The sequence below is a fragment of the Crinia signifera genome, chromosome 3, assembly GCF_055691185.1.
Source record: "Crinia signifera chromosome 3, ASM5569118v1, whole genome shotgun sequence".
Classification (NCBI taxonomy): domain Eukaryota; kingdom Metazoa; phylum Chordata; class Amphibia; order Anura; family Myobatrachidae; genus Crinia; species Crinia signifera.
Window position 1 is genome coordinate 197,249,619 of NC_139219.1, and position 21,320 is coordinate 197,270,938.

At 41.3% G+C, this 21,320-nt stretch overlaps 1 protein-coding gene across 1 annotated transcript in view; it reads right to left on the reverse strand.

Annotated features, from left to right (window-relative positions):
* Positions 1–21,320, reverse strand: part of KCNQ5 (potassium voltage-gated channel subfamily Q member 5) — a 527,262-nt gene that overhangs the window by 72,326 nt on the left and 433,616 nt on the right. The window contains exon 8 of the mRNA XM_083177212.1: positions 9,800–9,894. Within this exon, the coding sequence (XP_083033338.1) occupies positions 9,800–9,894 (95 nt within the window). The remainder of the gene's footprint in view (positions 1–9,799; positions 9,895–21,320) is intronic.

A 21,320-nucleotide genomic window follows, 5' to 3' on the forward strand; every position in this document is an offset into this window, starting at 1 on the left:
CCGGCACCCTCCCTCTTGTGCTACTGCCGCGGTGCTAGGAAGATATATCTAATACAGCATCTCCAACATCCTGCACCCACGGGCTTTCATGAAATGATACTCATACCACACAGGCTCCTTGTATGACAAGCTTTCGGGCTTTATTGCCCTTCGTCAGGTCAGGAAAACAGAATAACATACAATGTGTACAACTCTCACCTTATATTCTCAAGTAGCTCCCCTCTTCCGTTTGCCACGGCCGCCATCGGTCCGCCCCTCACGGCGCAGACACTTCCGGGTGCATCTCACCATCATCCCTCTCTCACCGGAACTTCCGGGTGCACTCCTCAGGTCCGGCGTCTCGTCACCATGGCAACCCGGCTGCAGACGGGGATCACTGCTGGAATATAATGCACTGGTTCATATATTCCAGCAGTGATCCCCGTCTGCAGCCGGGTTGTCATGGTGACGAGACGCTGGCGACGCAGGACCTGAGGAGTGCACCCGGAAGTTCCGGTGAGAGCGGGATGTCGGTGAGATGCACCCGGAAGTGTCTGCACCGTGAGGGGCGGACCGATGGCGGCCGTGGCAAACGGAAGAGGGGAGCTACTTGAGAATATAAGGTGAGAGTTGTACACATTGTATGTTATTCTGTTTTGCTGACCTGACGAAGGGCAATAAAGCCCGAAAGCTTGTCATACAAGGAGCCTGTGTGGTATGAGTATAATTTCATGAAAGCCCGTGGGTGCAGGATGTTGGAGATGCTTTATATATATATATATATATATATATATATATATATATATATATATATATATATTTATACACACCCACACATATAAATATATGTAGAGAGAGGCAGATGGAAAGAGGGAGATAATGTACTGTGTAAAGTGGTTAAGTGTCTGATATATTGTCTTTGCATAGTTTTTTTGGTTTGTTAGTGAACTGCCTGTGTCTTGGTGCCAACCTGATACAGTGGTTCACTTTACTATATCCTAGCCATTCTACAGTATGTTGCTTTATACTGTACAATAGTTTTATCAGAATACAGTAGCGCACGCAGGGGGGGGGTTTCTGAGTACCCAGAAACCCCCCCAGGAGTCTAAGGGCTCTAAGCTGAAAGCTGAGGGTCCCCTCTTTCCATGGGTATAAGAATTTTAAAAATCGGCCCTTGGGAACCGGAGATATCTGACTTCAAAGCAGTGGTCCCCATCCAAGCCTGTTAATTGCTCTTCCCAGTCAGATATTTCAGGTTCTGTCTGACTTACAGTTTTTCTGAGGGTATATTCCAAAAGCTGGGACTCTCCCCCTTTGACGGACACTAGTAGCTTGTCTCTATTTTCCCCAGAACCAGAGATATCAGCCTTCCAGCAGCTGGTTACTGCTCCAGCTCCACACACCTGGCATGTAGTTTTATATACTCGTCGTTGGCAGATTGCTCTGCTTCCTGAACTCTGATCCCCTAGTCCCTAATACCATTTGGTAGGTGGGATTCTCTAGTTTTTAATTCCAAAATCTAATCTATTTCTGGAAACTGGAGATATCTGCAGTCAAGCAAGCTGTCCTCCCACCAGAGAATTATGATTAATAAGCCCACTCCACTATACACCCCTCCTCTGCATATTAAACATCCTCTACCACCCTGGAAGTTATGTATCAGGGCCCCTTCATTCAGCCCAATGCCCCCTTCTCCCACCCCATCTCCCACCATCTGTGCAGTAAAGGGGTAATTAGTGGAAATTACTGATCCAGGCCCTACATGCTGAGCGGTTGATATAATACCCCCTACCACCTGCGGGACATCAAAGCTTCCCCCACCCCTACCGCTGGAGGATCGGTAGGGGCCCCAATACATTGCTATGCCCAGGGGTCTACACTGCTGTTGACGCCCCTGTATGTATATGTATGTATGTATGTGTGTGTGTGTATATATATATATATATATATATATATATATATATATATATATGTATATGTGTGTGTGTGTGTGTTATTAATATACATTTGGTCTATCTATAATACTTTAACTGACCCGGCATATACTGGGTCACCTAAGTGTCCATCTCCATGCTTTGCTCCGCCCCTCTGGAAACCCCCTTCTGAAAATCCTGCGTTTGCCACTGGAATATATTTATCTACATTATAAGAAGTGAGCAAGGGCCAGGCAGTGAAGGGTGTACAGTCTGCACACTGTCCAACAGCGGCCAAAAGGAGCATCAGCTGAGATTATAACTGCAGACAGAAGCTGTCATTGGTGGACATGGTATGGATCAGGACACCAGGAATGTTTTACCCTGGAGCACAATCTAAAATCATTGCTGACTTTAATTATGCAGTTTGCTACCTCGAATAATGCTTATGCAGACAATGTTTGAACACTTTGTCTCAATGCAATTAGACTATACTCTTACTTTTTCTATTCTATGTTCAAAACTAAATATTTCCTGACTTAGGAGTTTTCTTATGATAACATTCATTGTGTTGCAAATTTCCTTCCAGTGTAATAAAATTCATCTCTGAATTATAAACGTAAAGCATGAATCGCCTCGGTAACTGGCAGAGAAATAGGCTACTAAAGGTCAGTGGATATTAATATACAGAATGTTACAGTGCAAAAAAATGTATAAAAATAATGGAAATGGGATATGGATCATGGGATAGACATCAACTAGGTCGATAAGCATTGGGTCGACACCACTAGGTCGACATGCAGGAAGGTCGACATGGCTGAAGTTCGACATCGGTTAGATCGACAGAGTCATTAGGTCGACACAAGCACTAGGTGGACATGGGGAAGGTCGACAGTCAAAAGGTTGACATGGGGTTTTTCACATTTTATTGTCCCGAATGTCGACACAGTGGACATGGACACTGAAACCTAGCACCGCTTCCCCTCACATGGCTCAGTGCGCCTGCCATGCTTCGGGCTCGGTGCCTCGATATGCTTGGCACACTATTTTATTCTCCCACCACGCCATAGTAGATGGTAGGGCATGAAATACCGCCTGTCGAACAAAAAAAAGTGAAAAACCTCATGTTGACCTTTTGACTGTCGACATTCCCCATGTCGAACTAATGCTTGTGTTGACCTAATGACCCTGTGGACCTGACCCATGTCAACCTTCATGCATGTCGACCTAGTGATGTCGACCTAATGCTTGTAGACCTAGTGACTGTATCCCATGGAAATCATAGAAGCCATTTTTGTTGTACTTGTACTACATTGTTAGCCACAGTATCATAGCCACAGGCCAATTATTGACAAGTCTGTAAAGGAGATTTGGTGACATGTAATACTGGCATTGTGCTGCCATGCTTCTGACCCTTGCAACACAAAATTTGGCCTTTCCAATTATACAATATTTTTCGGTACTTGTTTCCTAGAACGGCGCCCACTAAACAATTTGCTTAGTGGGCTATTCTGCGTAGGAATATTGCATTGCATGGGCCATTTTAGGGCCATGCGATGTGCGATGCGATGCGATTTTCCTATGTAATTTATATACTGCTCTCTCTGCCCCGGGCCATCACATCGCATCTGCCGCAAAATCGCATGCGATTTTATAGGGTGTGCGATGCCATGACATTAGGTATACAATAATATGATTGTATGTCCCCAAAATAGGTTTAACGCACCCCCGCACTATCCACGGCACCCTGAAGCATGGCGAGCGGCGGCGGAACGTGTCCTCCGACCTTTTCATTCCCCCACTATCCACGTCGGCGTGGAGCTGATTTTATATAGTGGAGCGAGCCACCAAGCCCAGGCATGGCGAGCGGACGCGGAATACATGTAAAATAATCCGCGTCCAATTGCCACGCTTCGGGCTCAGTGGCTCGCTGCGCTCGCCACACTATATAAATTCAACTCCACGCCGACGTGGATAGTGGAGGAATGAAAAGGATGGAGGACGCGTTCCGCCGCCGCTCGCCACGCTTCGGGGTTGCGTGGATAGTGGGGGGGGGGTGCGTTAAACCTATTTTGGGGACATACAATCATATTATTGTATACCTAATGTGGGTACAATGAGCATAGAAAAAAAATCACATAAAAAAATCACATTGCATTGCATGCCGTTATAATGGCCCATGCGATGCGATGTGATTTACCTGCGGTGCCGTACGTAGGAAATCTGGGCGCCGTGCTAGGAAACAAGTACCTATTTTTCGTTGCTTTCTTCGATGTACAGCATGTTATTTTAGACCATGTTTTGACCATGTTCTAAGATGGTGGTTCTAAACCTCAGTCCTCAAGTACCTACAACAGTTAATGTTTTCCAGGTCACCTGGCAGGTGTAAAGGTGCACTCATTACTCACTGACACATTTTAAAAGATCCACAGGTGGGGATAATTATTTCACTTATGATTCTGTGCGATGGCCTGGAAAATGTGCATTGTTGGGGGTACTTGAGGACCGAGGTTGAGGACCTACACAAGCGCAAACTCACTAAAGGTCTAGTCATCAATCAGAATCAATGTTGTGTTTCAGGGGTTAACGTGCACATATAAAACTCATATAAATATAAACTTTAATATGTACAAATCATCTGCAAGTAAATGTGCACTTTCGTCTCGGGAATATAACATTGATTTAGACTGATTTAAAATCAATTAAAATCAATCTTTAGTAAATTTACCCAACAGTAATCTGAGATGGATATCTTTTAATTAATACCACGTACATTATCTAGCACAGTCTACTGATGAATGATAGTTATACTATCAATTAATATTTCTTAATTTTGAAACAAGAAAGCAGAACATTCATATATTAACTTTATTTACAGAGTGTAATACGCTTGTATATTTTGCAATTGACAACTGGGGCGAAATGTAATAGGGTGCGATTTTTTTGCTGCGAATTCGCATATGTAATGAGATGAGAATTTGCGGCAGAAAAATGTGATATGGTGCGATTTTGGGCGATTTTTAGTCATGAAAATGTGCGCATTTTAAAACATGCAATTTTGTGTAAAAAAAAAAACGGGGGAAAAAAACGGCATGGTGTACCCCCTCCTGAGCATAACCAGCATCAGGCTCAAGGGCCGGTCCTGGTTCCCAAAATACGGGGGACAAAATGACTAGGGGTCCCCTGTATTTCAAGAACCAGCACAGGGCTGAACCAGCCAGCAGGGTAATGCCACAGCCGGGGGGAGAATTCACCCCCTGACCGGTCAGCATGGGCAGGGGTCCTGGGGGAGTGGGGACCCCCTCAAAGACGGGAACTTACCTGCCCATGCTAAAGCCCGGGGCTGTCCTTGATGCCCCTGGGCGGTGGGCATCGAGCTGATGAAAAACTATTGTGTATTGCTGTGGAACTATGAGTCCCAGCAAGCCTGCACCACATGCAGGGACTTGGACAACCACAATTCCCAGCATGTGGGGCAATAAAGGGCCCGATGGGACTTGTAGTCCCACAGTAGCACAAATAGTTAAATAAATACAAACACACACACACAAACTTACAGTAAAACTTTATTTCACACGGAGCCCATTCATCCATACATACCTATGTTGATAGAAGATCGGTCCCCTTGTCCTGTAGAATCCACTGGGGTACCTGTGGAAGAAAAACATACTCACAGCCGTCTTCAGTGCTTCTCCGGGAACCCTACAGCACTGTAATCATGGTCCAGTGTTCTGTTTACATCTGTGGCTCCGCCCCCAGACCGGGATTTAGGTCCACCCACCAGCCAGCCTTGGATTGCTAGTCCAGAACCAATTCAAATTATTAACAGCCAGTGTAATAGGCAAAACCAGTGCTTGTGGCTGCCAATCATAGAAAAGGGGTGAGATTTAATAGGATGAGAGATTCAGAAAGTGAGAGATTTGGTGAGATATCTCGGTTTTTTAAAGCGGTGATCATTTACACGGCAAAACCAGTTTGAACTTGCAGTGTAAATGATTGCCGTTTTAAAAAAACGGGAGATTTCTCACCAAATCTCTCACTTTCTGAATCTCTCATCCTATTAAATCTCCAAAAAGAAATGAATCCTGTCCCTCGCATATAACTGACTCTAAGGATGACGTACTGTATAAACACAATTAACTTAAATTAGTGTAATATATCTTACTACATTTTTCAATAAGGAACGTTTGGCCTAGGGGTGCTGTTAAAAAACCTTTATACTCTATGGTGCCTTAATTCAAAAAATTTGGGGAACCACTGGTAAAAGCTCTTCCTCAACAGAAATACAGAAGAGTATGATAATAATAATAATATAAAGAAAAGCGTATAAAAGCAAAAACGGAATAACAAATTACATTTTTAATTGCTATTGTTGCTAACTTAGTGTTTGGTCTAAGAAGTCCAGATAGAAAGTGCAATATTGCATTGAGGCAAAACCATATTGCATAGCTCAGTGGCCACTGAACAGACATGACCACCTTATAGTGGGCACTTGCAAGGGAATGCTTCCCTGCCCCAAGCATCTTCCTTAACCCCTTCATGACAGAGCCAGTTTGTGCCTTCATGACAGAGCCCTTTTTTTCAAATCTGACATGTCTCACTTAAGTGGGGATAACTTTTTTTTGCTTTTACTTATCCCAGTGATTTTGAGATTATTTTCTCGTGACACATTGTACTTCAAGTTAGTGGTAAATTTGGGTCGATACAGTCTGTGTTTTTTTGTGAAAAATACCAAAATATCGTGAAAAAATGGAAAATTTTGCAATATGCAAAATGTCACATTTTCTGCTTGTGAGACAAATAATCATACCACTCAAAATAGTTAATAACTAACAAAGACCATATGTCTACTTTATGTTGCAATCATTATTTCAACTTCCTTTTAATTTTTTTGGACACTAGGAGGCTTCAAATATGACTAGCAAATTCTCAAATTTTCAAGAAAATTTCAAACACTGATTTTTTTAGGGACCAGTTCAGTTCTGATGTGACTTTGAGGGACTTGTATGTGAGACACCCCCATAAATGATGCCATTTCAAAAACTGCACCCCTCACAGTATTCAAAACAGCATTTTGGAAGTTTGTTAACCCTTTAGGTGTTTCACAGGAATTAAAACAAAGTGTAGGTGAAATTTCAAAATTTCATTTTTTTTTCGGATTTTCAATTTTAATACATTTTTCTAAGGAACACAGTAGATTTTACTAGAGAAATGTGACTAAAAATTGATTCCCCCAATTCTTTGGTTTTCATAAATATCCTATATGTGGCCCTAGTGTGCACGGTGACCAAACCACAGGCTTCATAATAGAAGGAGCACCTACTTGATTTTGGAGACTCCTTTTTATGAGATTATTTTTTAGGCACCATGTAGGTTTCTAGGCACCATAAGATGCTAAAAGTTAGGAACCCCCCCACAAGTGACCCCATTTTGCAAACTACACCCCTCAGGGAATTCATCTAGGGGTATAGTGTACATTTCAAACCCCCAGGGGTTTCACCAATTGTGGTACAACTGGGCAGTGAAAATGAAAAAAAATAATTTTTTATTTTCACAGCTCAGTTGTATCAAAATTGGTGAAACCCCGGGGGGTTTGAAATGTACTCTATACCCCTAGATGAATTCCCTGAGGGGTGTAGTTTGCAAAATGGGGTCACTTGTGGGGGGGTTCCACTGTATGGGTGTTTCGGGGGTCATTCAACCAGAATCTGTGCTGCAAAATCCAAAAATCACTCCTTCCCTTCTGAGTCCTGCCATGCACCCAACTGGTATTTTTTGGTCACATGTGAGGCATTGCCGTACCCGGGAGAAATTGGGGCACAGATTTTGGGGTGCTTTGTCTCCTTCATTCCTTGTGAAAATGAAAAATTTTGAGCCAGATCTGCATTTTTGTGTAAAAAAATTTAATTTTTTACACAAAAATGCAGTTCTGGCTCAAAATTTTTAATTTTCACAAGGAATGAAGGAGACAAAGCACCCCAAAATCTGTGCCCCAATTTCTCCCGGGTACGGCAATGCCTCACATGTGACCAAAAAATACCAGTTGGGTGCATGGCAGGACTCAGAAGGGAAGGAGTGATTTTTGGTGGTGGAATGAATGGCGGGTGCTATGTCGCATTAGCAAGACCCCCGAAGCACCAATACAGTGGAACCCCCCCACAAGTGACCCCATTTTGGTCACCAGCTTTGGGAGGGGGGCTGGCGCTGCGGCTGGCGGGGGGGTGGGAGGGGTGCTGGCGCTGCGGCAGCCGGGTGGGTGGGAGGGAGGGGGGCTGCCGGGTGGGAGGGGGGGGGGGGGCTGGCGATCGGTGCGGTATACGCACACACACACACACACACACACACATATATATATATATATATATATATATATGTGTGTATATATATATATATATATACATATATATACATATATATACACACACATATATATATATATATATATATATGTGTGTGTATATATATATATATATATATACACACATTTGCACATTATTTTATTTTATTTTATTTTTAACTTTTCCAGCAGCAGCATGATGCTGCTGCTGCTGCTGCGGGGGGGAGGGGGGAGGAGGGGAGCGCAGCGTGCGCTCCGGACGTAGCGGTGGAGCCGCTGGAGCTGCTGCTGCTGCCGGGTGAGTGCCCGGCGGGTGGGAGGGGGGTGCTGCCGCTCGGTGGTGATCGGTGCTGCACCGATCACCACCGTTTTCTGTGTTACCGAGCGGCTTAGCCGCCGGTAACACAGGAAACGCTGTGATTGACTGTTCAGATTTGAACAGCCAATCACAGCGATCGCCGACCGGGGGGGGCACCCCTGCCCCCCCTGGGCGACGAGGGGGGATGTCTGCTGTCAGGGACAGCAGACATCTCCTAACTGTCACCGCGTCTATAGACGCAGTGACAGTTAGAATCCATGACGTACATGTACGTCAAATGTCGGGAAGTACTTCCCGACCATGACGTACATGTACGTCAAATGTCGGGAAGGGGTTAAATTAGGATGAATATCCTATCGCAGAAAAAACTCAGGTCCGTGATGGGATTAAAATGGTACATGTTTTGACAGATTTAGTATGGGGGTGTAAATAAAACAGTCAAGCACTTGAGCTCTGCATGCAAAAGCAGCAACTATTTTTCCTACATGGAAAATAAAAATGCATTTATACCCCTTTCAAACAATGGGCCAGATGTATCAAGCTTCAAAAAGTGATAAAATGGAGAGTGATAAACAACCAGCCAATCAGCTCCTACCTGTCATTTTTCAAACACAGTCTGTGACATGTCAGGTAAGAGCTGATTGGCTGGCTGTTTATCACTCTCCATTTTATCACTTTCTGAAGCTTGATACATCTGGCCCAATATGGTTTGTCTAGGTGCAAATTTGTACCAATTAGTTGGATTTGCCCCTACCTGGAAATGTATGGTCCATTATGCTCTTTGTGTTACAGCCTACTAAGCTTGAGAGGAGAGAGAGATTATATACAGTATATATATATATATATATATATATATATATATATATATATATATATATATATATATATATAGATAGATAGATAGATAGATAGATATACTAGCATTACTAATACCTTGTGTAGGCAATGATGCTTCTACTAAGCTGAGAAACAAACAATACAGTGCTGCAACACCCCAAATACAAAAATATTTTTTATAGTGTAATAATAAATGATTATGCTTTTCATAACAATATCCCTTTATAACAGACAATGCAAATGTACAATTACTTTAAGTTGGAGCCTGGTGATTAGGGTTCTATTTATTAGTCTAGATCCATTAATTAAGGACTGTGACATAGGAAATAGTAAGGACACAAAACAACATAAATGCTAGTGTTCTAAAGGTTGAACAGACATAACGAATAACACCAGCTGCCATATTGTACCTACTTTGTAGGGCTGCAGGTATGCAAGGCCTTCAAATGAGGCTTCCAGGTAGCAATGGAAACCGATTTCTCATCAGCCGCATAACTACGCCATACACACTACGTGCAGGATATAATAAAAAAAAAAAAAAACAAGGCAGAGGGGAGCAGGGATAAAACAAAAATTGAAAAGCAGATTAGTAAACCAGTACAAGTCATGGCTTTATTCATCATTCATAGCATTGATACATGCCTGAGAGGTGGAAGAATACTTTCATAATATCGCCAGGTGGCTGTCAGGTATGTCCGACTGGAGTCAGTAGAATAAAACCGCCACGTAGCCTGGTATGAGGAGAAAATAAAAGCACAAGGGAACCAACAAAACATGAAATAAAGGAAGAACCAAGTTGGTTATGGAATATTAATACTTCGCTCACACCAAGTGCATTTCCTGAAAAGTCCAAAGGAGCTCACAATGCCAGACGCAATTCAACTAACTCTTCCATTTTCATTGTGAGCGAATACAATATGAGATGTAGAGGACAACCCATGGAATGTTAGAAGATATTTGTCTAGTACTTTGTAATTTAATACAAATGTGAATATTATTGTCTTTTACTTTGCATTATATTGTATTGTTCATTCTGCACATTGGGTTTTTCAGTGATCATACTGGATTGCTGATTACAGAGATTACGCTGTGGTGTCACAGATTCCACATATGGGGCCTGATTCTGAGCCACAGAGCTGCAGCCAAATGAATTAGCTTATGCTACTGCAAGTGTCCATTTGTCTATACAAGTATCAGACCATTGTTATATATATATATATATATATATATATATATATATATATATATATATATGTATTGCTCCTCCCACTATTTTCCTATAGGCAGCTGTCATTATTAGCACTTGCAGCCTCTCCAGGCTGGGTGCAAACAATCCATATGGGGGAAATTTACTAAAGGAAATTTGTAAAAAATAGGTGTATTTGTATCCAGAAATACACTTATTTTGGACATTTACTATCCCGAAAATACGGCAATTGAATTGCAAAAATAAGTGTATTTCTGGATACAAATACACCTATTTTTACACCTATTTTTAACAAATTTCCTTTAGTAAATTTCCCCCTATATCCCACCTCCATCTGCATGCTTCACACACCCACGACACTCCCACAAATCTGTTCTGTGCGCCCTCCTGGTAATCATCCAGGTGTCACAATAGAAAGCTCATTTCACAGTCAGAGCAATCTGGCCATGTATGGTGCACAGTGGCATATTTTGAATGGGTGTACTTTGTGCAGTGCATATGGGCACCTGACTCCGAGGGGGGGGGGGGGGGGGCAAAACGCACACAGCAATTTTTTTATACTATGGAGTCCCATGATGATGGCAGCAGCCATGTGAAAATCACTGGAAAGATGGCCACTACGTAATTTTTCTGGACAGCTACACATGGGTCATTCCATGACAGCAAATGTTACTGTTGTGATGTAGCTTTGTGTTGTGGACCAGGAGTATCAAGCTTTAATAATTGATAACATGGAGAGTGATAAACAACCAGCCAATCAGCCCCTGTCATTTTTTTCAACCCAGACTAACATGGCAGTTAGGAGCTGATTGGATGGTTGTTTATCACTCTCCATATTATCACATACTGAAGCTTGATACATATGGCCCTCAATATTTTGTGACAAGGAAGCACATACACTGGATCAGATGAAGTCTGGGTCTTTATTTTTGTAGCAGATGAACAGCATACCAGGTAAATCAGCACAGTAAGAATGGTTACAGCATTGCAGCATCCAGGTCTCGCAGAGTACAAACACTTCAGGAAGCTATAAAGTGGTCCCTACCGTAACCCACACCACGGCCTATCTCTTGGGCAGCTATTCCACCGTCAACAGCAATGATCCTCTGCCCTGGAAACCCTTATATCAGGAGAACACAATTGCTTCTGATCATCCCAATCGTGATCACTCCAGTTAGGAAACCTGGAGTGGATCTAATTTTCCTTATCCTGCTTCTGATCTAAAGCTTGGTCACCATTTTCCACATTATTCTCATGTGGAAATATGCTGTATCTGACACAATTTTAATAATCAAACAACATTCTCAATGGGGGGGGGGGGGGGTATTCAAATGTTTATTTTTGGGTGTCATATTTTTCACACCTTTCAAATTCACGCATCTGACGTCTTTTGAAGTAATGGTCGGGTTTGCTATTCAAATGTTTTTTCTTTAGGCGTCTAATCTGTTGTAGTTGTCTTAATGATCACGCCCATTTATTCCCCTCTTTTAATCTCACGCCCACCATGTTTTACCCTGCCCTCTGCCCAGTCATACAAGTTTGTCTCCATTGTAAGAGCGCCCCTCACCCCATTCAGCAGACGCCATTTAATTCACACTGATGTGTCCTGCGTCGTGATTCTGAAAAGCAGACAAAAAGCAGAGGAAATGTGCTGCAGCCTGCCGCCCACAGGAGTGACGACGAGTCGCTGTGCTGTGCAGGGAGCTGAAGTCTGCCACCAACAGTAGAGAAGGCGAGCCGCTGCACTGTGCAGGAAGCCAGAGCCTGCCACCCACAGGAGAGTAGAGGAGCCGCTGCGCTCTACAGGGAGCCAAAGCCTGCCACCCACAGAAGAGAAGATGAGCCGCTGCACTGTGCAGGGAGCCAGAGCCTGCCACCCACATGAGAGAAGAGGAGCCACTGCGCTGTGCAGGGAGCCAGAGCCTGCCACCCACATGAGAGAAGAGGAGCCACTGCGCTATGCAGGGAGCCAGAGCTGGCCGCCCACAGGAGAGAATAGGAGCCGCTATGCTGTGCAGGGAGCCAGAGCCTGCTGCCCACAAGAGAGAAGAGGAGCCACTGAACTGTGCAGGGAGCTGAAGCCTGCCACCCATAGGAGAGAAGAGGAGCTGCTACGCTGTGCAGGGAGCCAGAGCCTGCCACCCACAGGAGAGAAGAGGAGCTGCTGCGCTGTGCAGGGAGCCAGAGCTGGCTGCCCACAGGAGAGAAGAGGAGCCACTGCGCTGTGCAGGGAGATGGAGCCGGCTGCCGCTGACTTTGCTGGGATACAGTCATTAGGTCAACACTATTAAGGTCGAAATACATTGGGTCAACCACTGAAGGTCGTCAGGGAAAAGGGCGACAATGGAAGGTTAATAGTTAAAGTGTTGACATGTCTTTTTCAAGGTTTTTCTGAGCCGACGTGCCGACAGGCGGTATTTCATGCCCTACCGTCCATTAGAGCATGGAGGTAGAATATAATAGTGTGCTGAGCGCTTTTTCGGTGTCCATGTTGACTACTGTATGTCAACATTAGGGACAAAAAGTGAAAAAACCTATGTCAACCTTCAGTGGTCGACCCATACGCATTTTGCTGGTGTGCTTATACTCTATGTGGGAGGTGTGCCTATACTCTATGGGGGGATGTATGCCTATACTCTATTGCATAGGTTCTCAATCTCAACCCCACACAGTGCATTTTTTGCAGGTCTCATCACAGAATCACAAGTGAGATAATTAGCTCCACCTGTGGATCTTTTAAACTGTGTCAATTAGTAATGAGTGCACCTGTGCACATGCCGGGTGACCTGGAAAACGTGAGCTATGTGGGGACCTTGGGTCTGAGTTTGAGAACCCCTGCTCTATTGCATTTTTTTTAAGTTTATCCCTAACCCCTTATAAAAAAAAGGAAATCTCATTAAATAAAACATTCATTTAAAAAAAAAAAAAAAACACTTTTATTACCACCTGAAGCCAGGTGAATAAAATGATGAGAAAATGACCAAGTTTAGACGACTATTAAAAGGCGTGAAACTTATCACCAAACATTTCAATATGAAGCCCATTGAAAATAACTGTGAAATAAAGGATGTTCAAAAAAACTGTCAACTTTTAAAAGACGGGGAAGAATTGAATATCACACTAATATCACGATATATAAATGTTGTGAAAAAAGGTAGAATAGTCGTGAAAAAGAGAACAGACCAACATTTGAATACAACATAGGGTGAGATTTAATAGGATGAGATATTCAGAAAGTGAGAGATTTTGGAAGAAATCTCCAGTTTTTTTAAAGCGGCAATCATTTACACTGCAAAACCAGTTTGATTTTGAAGTGAAGATGATTGCCGCTTTAAAAAAACTGGAGATTTCTTCCAAAATCTCTCACTTTCTGAATATCTCATCCTATTAAATCTCACCCATGGTGTTAAAAATCCAAGGTATTGAAAAAAATCAAGACCACTGATAAAGGTGAGAACAGGTTTTAGGTCTATGTAAAAAAGAGGCTTTCTGGATATTCTCCTTTGCAACACTTTCACCTGCAGGGTTGAATGAATCAGTTGAACTTAATAACTTCTAAAGTTCTCTACCATGATTGGTTTCTAACGATTATAGTCCATACATTTTGTGATTCTGTGTTCAAATGATAACATATGATGCTTTATGTGGAAGTTAATCCTTCTACATCATAGAAGTATATATGTAGAAGGATATGCATATGTAATTCATTATAAACATGTTGTTTTTTTAATAGTATAATCATCACATGGAACTTTTTAGTGGACAGTCATATGGTACACCATAGAAACCTTATTAGGTTAAGTATTATGTTTTAAAATTGTATTTATTGATCTGTGGAATTGTATATTCCTTTGTTTATTAATTACACAAGTATGTGGTTTGATTATAAAAATATTTACTAATATAGATAGTTGCGCTCTTTTTATTAGCTGTATGTGTGGGGGTTGAAAGTATTCCAGAAAACTATAATAGAGCAGCGATCCTAATTGGTGCATCAATATCAAGGGGGTCTCTCGGATGCCTGGAAATGTAGTCAAGTCTCCTGGAGGCTACCTGCGGGCCTGTGACTGCCCAATTACCTTGGGAAGTGGGTTCTGTGGGCAGCTGGTGATGTTTCTGCAGCAGCACGCCTCTCCATTACAACATAGTGCCGATAGTCGTTAAGTATACTTGTATATGACTTGTATCTTATGGGGAAAATTCAGACTGGAATGCAAGTTAATTTGTGGCGTGTGTATTGCATGTCTTCACATTGCACATGAAAACTTTAAATATAGGCATTGTAGAGCTACAAACAAACCAACAGCAGCTCTACTTGTTGCGGAAGCTTGCAATAAGGCATTTGTTACTTGGCTATATTTAGAGGGGGTGCGTTAACAGTATTGCAGACTTAAGATGATGATTGCTATGAAACCAAGTTTATGTATAGGGTAGCCCAGCCACAGAATTGGATATAGATGTAGCCAGCATCATTGTTACTGTGGCTACTGTATTTGTACTTGTTTGCCATGACGCAAGTGCTGGCTAAGGGCACGTGCATATAGTCACCTCCATGGCCCATAGATTTAACATTGGGTTATTGCAGGTGCGATTAGTCACAGCCAGATGCACCGGTTACGGTATAAATGATAGACTAATTGTATGTCTAGGTCGACCACTTATGGTCCACAGTGACTAGGTTGACACCTTGAAATGGTCAACATACCCAAGGTCGACATTGACAACAGGTCTACACAAGCTTATGGTCTGCATAGACATGGTCTATATGATTAAGGTCGATATAAGTTTTTCAAGTTTTTGGTGTCTGGCTTTTGGTTGATATATGTTGACATGGACACTGTATAAGTGTACTGCATCTACTCACATGGCAAGCCATGCTTCGGCACGATGCCTCGCTGTGCTCAGCACACTATTATATTCTCACTCTATGCCCACTTGTATAGTAAAGTATGAAAAACCACCTATTTTGAAAACAAAAGTGAAAAACTCATGTTAACTTTTTCCATGTTGACCTATTGATTGTGTCAATCTTTTGACCATGTTGACCTTTTGCCTATCGACCAATAGTGTTCGACTTATTGACTGTCAAACTATCGACCACATCCCCACTTCTCAACCCCTCTTCCTGTATGAACAGAACAGACTGATATTCAGTGGCCTCCTTGGCTCCCATGCTGGGGACTGTGGCTGTGGGGACCAGCAACAGATATGGGCTGCTGCTGTGACCCTCCAAAAAGCTTTAGTAATTAGTACCAGCCTCACTCAATTTATCTGGAGGTCAGTAATGGTCTTCAGTGTTTTTCATTTGTAAATAATAATTAGTTGTATGCATCTTACTCATAAACTGTTATGCATACCAAATTGTGTTACACTGTTTGGCTGAGAAATCCTAGCTTAACATTTTTTATCCACATACAGTCACAATTACATAGAGAATATAAGCATGCTGGCTATAAATTGAATCTCTGATTCACACAGCCATTACAAATGTGCTTTAATTTTGTACTTGAATTTAAACATTGCTGAATACAACTCACCCAACAAAAAAAAAAAACAATTCTAATTTTGTAGAGCTGTTTTGTGTCTAAGGGGGGGATGTATTAAAATACATCGCCGCCCCTCACTGCCCATCCACCGATGTTGATCACATATGTACTAACATATGCGATCAACATCGCAGCGCGGTGACGGAGGCCCCTGTGATACCTGTGAGGTGGTGTGCAGGAGTCTCCTTCACATCCCTGGCCATGCTCAGGAGGGGGGACCCCAAACCATTTTTTTTCTGAATTTTAACTTTTTGCTAATTTTTGGGACAGAACCATGCACAGATCACACTGGTCTGTGCATGTTTCTGTCAAGCTTGGCATGGTGAACTTGTTGTGCAATTTTTGGTATCGTTTTACATAAACCGCATCCTATTAAATTATGCAAGTTGTATACTGTATAATGGAAAAACATCTGGATGCGAATTGAAGTGTAAGAAAAAAATCAACAGGTCAGAATGTGCGATTTTGGCAGCAAAAATTGTGATTTTTTTTTTTTACTGCAAATTGGACCCTATTAAATTACTGATTTCACTAAAATTCCCAAAAGTAGAAATATCGCACCCTTTTAAATGTCACCCGTAATGTCAACAAAGAAGTGGCACGGTGTGATGTAATGTCTACAAGGATCAATTTGTTGTGGTGTAATGTCAACAGGGAGCAATACATTGTGGTATAATGTCAACAAGGCACTACAGTCAACAAGGGCTACATTCATCACAAAATTCCATGAAAGGCATTTGTAAAAACCATCAGCGGAAACTTTAGAACCTTCATGCACAGTAGCACTTCAGGGTTCAGCAAGAGGAGTGAAATAATGAAACAGAAATTCATTTTTCTTCTTTCACATAACAGGGATGGGCTTATAAATATTTGGACATTCTGATAAAACTTAATTTCAAATAGCAAAAATAAGAAGTTACAAAAACTGCATTGGGTCTAAAATCTGACAATAAAAAAAATCAATGTCCTCTCTATTTGTAAAGAAACATTTAACAGCTGATATCAGTACACATATGCCAATACATAGACAAAAAGTGCGGCAAAAAGTGTGATTTTGCAAATTTTCCCATTGTTTCACTAAAAATCACAAAAGTAGAAATATGTCATCCTATTTAATGTCACCTTTAATGTCAACAAGGAGTGGCATGATGTGATGTAATGTCTACAAGGATCAATTTGTTGTGGTGTAATGTCAACAAGGAGCAATACATTGTGGTATAATGTCAACAAGGCACTACTATGAGGCACAACCTGAATAAGAGACACGACACCTAATGCCATCTTTGGATGAGGTACATTTTCTATGGGCTACATTCATCACAAAATTGCATGAGAGGCTTTCATAAAAACCATCAATGGAAACAGCAGACCCTTCATGCACAGTAGCACTTCAGGGTTCTGCAAGAGGAGTGAAATAATGAAACAGAAATTCATTTTTCTTCTTTCACATAACAGGGATAGGCTTATGTATATTAGGACATTCTGAAAACTTAATTTCAAATAGCAAAAATAAGAATTTACAATTACTGCATTGGGTCTAAAATCTGACAATAAAAAAATCAATTTCCCTCTATTTGTAAACAAACATCTAACAGCTGATATCAGTACACATATGCCAATACATAGACAGCTAACATTCATCATTCCTGTATGCATACTATGTGACCCTATAGCTGTAAAGTTGTCTAATAACCCAATACTTGGTGAAAAATGTTAGTAGTAAAGTCTTACATTTAGTACAAGGGGCTTGTGCAAAAAACCTAGTGGGGCGAATGCAAGTTATTTTGGTCTGTATCCAACTTCAACTTCTGGTTCAATTCAGAAGAGAGAAAGACACCAGTGACTGTCTCCTGACCCCTAGAAGGAGCTGTAATTGTTACTAGGTAATCTGTCCCTATTTTTCAATGCCCCAGGCAACAGGGACTATGTAGCAACCCCATTGGACAGCAGAGGCGCATCCTTTTACTTTCTCCTAGTCAGAAGTGGGTATGGCCACTTTCTCATTTATCATTCAATGCAGCCTTGCATATTACAGTCAGAAGTAACACAGCCTATATGTTTTTAACACTTATTATTCTCTATTAGAAGTTATGTAGCATTCCAGACACTGTACATCTACTTTATAATGTACAGTACAGTATACAGTGAGAAACATAAATCTACAGTATGTGGCTAAACGCTCTGATATGGCTTTGCATGGAACATTTTTTTATGTTAATTTGATATTTCGGTCCTGTGTAAAATAACCTGGTATGTGTAAGCTTTTATAGAACTACTTATCCAATGCAATTTAATAGACATTTTTTACTAGATGAGAAGTGTAATTGTTTGTACACTAATATACTTTGCCTAACACGATTACAAATCCCAGTAGATTTGCCAGACTGGATGAATCTACTGTGAATGTTATTTTGGTACTAGAGGGGCCAGTTGTGACCAACTCCCCTAGCAAACAGGGGACTAGCACATCAGGCTTAGTGGAGGACAAGGAACCTCAGAACCCAAGGCAGATTGTGGTGGTAGGGGATTCTATCATCAGAAAGACAGACAGGGCAATCTGCTCCAGGGATCATGATTGGTGTACGGTCTGTTTTCTCCAGGGTGCTTGGGTATGGCATATTACGGTCCGTGTAGACAGATTACTGAGTGAGACATGGTGCATATTGACACAAATGACAGAGTTAGAGGCAAGTGGGGTGCCCTTAAAAACTATTTTAGGGATCTAAGCCATCGATTAGACTTCTCAGTTAGGGACCATCTTTACAGCAGAGATGGATTGCACCTAAATGAGGATTGGGTGGCCGTGCTGGGGGACAGGATGGTTAGAAGGTTGGAGGATTCTTTACACTAGACATGGGGGGGGGTTTACAGTTAGCAACTATTGGTTCAATAGATAGAGTAGTATAGAACTGGGTAGTGATAGAATGGAGGATGGAGAAAGAAATTTGAACTAGTCAGAAATGGGCAGCACATATAGAAAACAAAAATACCTTGCTTAGAGGAAAGGAGGGCAATACATTTAACTGCTTACTATCTAATTTAAGAAGCATGACAGGTAAGCTAGGTGAGCTGGAAACTCTGGCTTCAAGGGACCATTATAATATAAAAGGTATAACAGAGACATGGTGCATTGAGACAGATGATTGGGCTTTAAATATGGAGGGGTACACCCTTTTCAGAAAAGAGAGAGAAAATAGGAGGGAGGGGGGGGGCATGTGTCTTTATGTAACAAACCTGAAAACTTGTTTATAAGAAATGGGCTCAGGTATAGCGGAGGATAATACTGAGGTTGTGTGGACAGAGATAACTGGAAATAACAAAAAATTTACTGATTTTAGGTTATGTTACAAACCACCTAACATTAATGAAGAGATGAGGCACTGCTTTTTGACCAAATAAAAAAAGATTGACAGATCAGGGGCAGGTATTATTTATGAGGGACTGGAAACTATTACATTATCTAAAAGTGGGGGATTCCTAAATTTACTAAAGGACCTGTATATTATTCAATCAGCTCCTACTCGTAACGGGGCAATATTGGATTTAGCACCAAATAACAAATAATATAGATTTAGTAAATACCAAAGTAATAGAACATCTGGAAAACAGTGACTTTTATGAGGTAAGAGGAAAGAAGTTAACTCTATGTGGGAGCACACTTTACTGAAATTATGTAATTGCTAAAACAATTTTATTCGACATGCATTAAAAGAGAAAAAATACATATGCAGTCTCTGTTATCCGTGATGTAACCTTTACGAAATATTGGGTAGAATAATGACTGTAGTGCCATTAATTAGAAATGGTATGGCCGTGCTGATGTAACAATATCTCCTAGCAGCTGAAGTTTATAGAAGACTTATTTCAAAGTAAAAAATATAAATGGACCTTCCTTCATTCGTATTACCTTATTGGTATATGTGGTCAGATTTGTGGTGGTTTAAATCATTGGTCAGATGCAGTGATTTGTAGGTAATACAGTGATAATCGGAATAATTAATCAATGTTAACACTAAATGTGATAACTCCTGTGATGACACAGTATTCACATATGGTACCTGGGTATTCCCTGGTGGTCTCCCATACAAGTACTAGCCCGGCCCAACATTAGCTTCCAAGTGTGAAAACAGTGACCACAACATGGTTTCACTGGAAATTAGCTTCTGCATACAACAATATAAGGGACATCTAAAATACAAAATTTTAGGAATGCTAATTTTAAATTGTTCAGGGAATCTTTAAAATAAACTGAGTAGGATGCTTATTTGAATGGAAAAAATACAGAAGAAATGTGGGAAACTTTGAAAGGGAAATAAGGTTAATATCAACAAGAAAAAGCCATCAAGGTTGTACAAAAAAGTAGAGTAGCAATAAACAATAAAAAGAGAACATTTAAGATATACAAGGCTAATAGCGATGAGGAGGCATTTGATAAGTACAAAGAATTAAATACATTTTGTAAAGTGGTGGGTTTTGCTGGGGCAGGACAAACCTACCATGGCAGGTTTGTCCTGCCCCAGAAAACCCACAACAAAACGTAGCCCCCCCCCCCCTCACCTCTGCTCCGGCATTTGCACGCCAGAGGCTGAGCTCCCCTGCCGCCACTGCCACCCAAAGGATTAAAACAGCTTAAAAGCAAAATGAAGAGCACATAGCCACTGAAACTAACTAATCCCCAAAAGTTTTTCAAATACATAAATAGCAAAAGATTAATAAAAGAGAACATTGGCCGTTAACCAATGTTAATGAAAATAGCTTTACTGAGAATAAGGATAAAGCAGAATTGTTTAATACATTTTTCTCATCTGTCTTTACTAGGGAGGAGCAGACATCTGAACCCACAGGCACCACACATGGGACAAGCTCATTAGAACTAAACATAAATTTCACTACATAAGAGATCCAAAAGACACTCCACAAAATAAAAACTAATCACCAGGTCCATATGGGATTCATCCTAGCATGGATTTGATGGAGGAGTGAGCAAATCCTCTATATTACATTTTCAATAAATTGTTTTCATCAGGTATAGTGCCAAAGGACTGGAAAATAGCCGTATCAGTTGCAGTACCCATATTTAAAAAAGGAAAAAGAGATGACTCAGAATTTTTTTTAGTTTTGAGCATGCCATGCAAATTTGTCAAAATAGGTGTGAAATTGCCAAGCAAACATTTGTATTCAT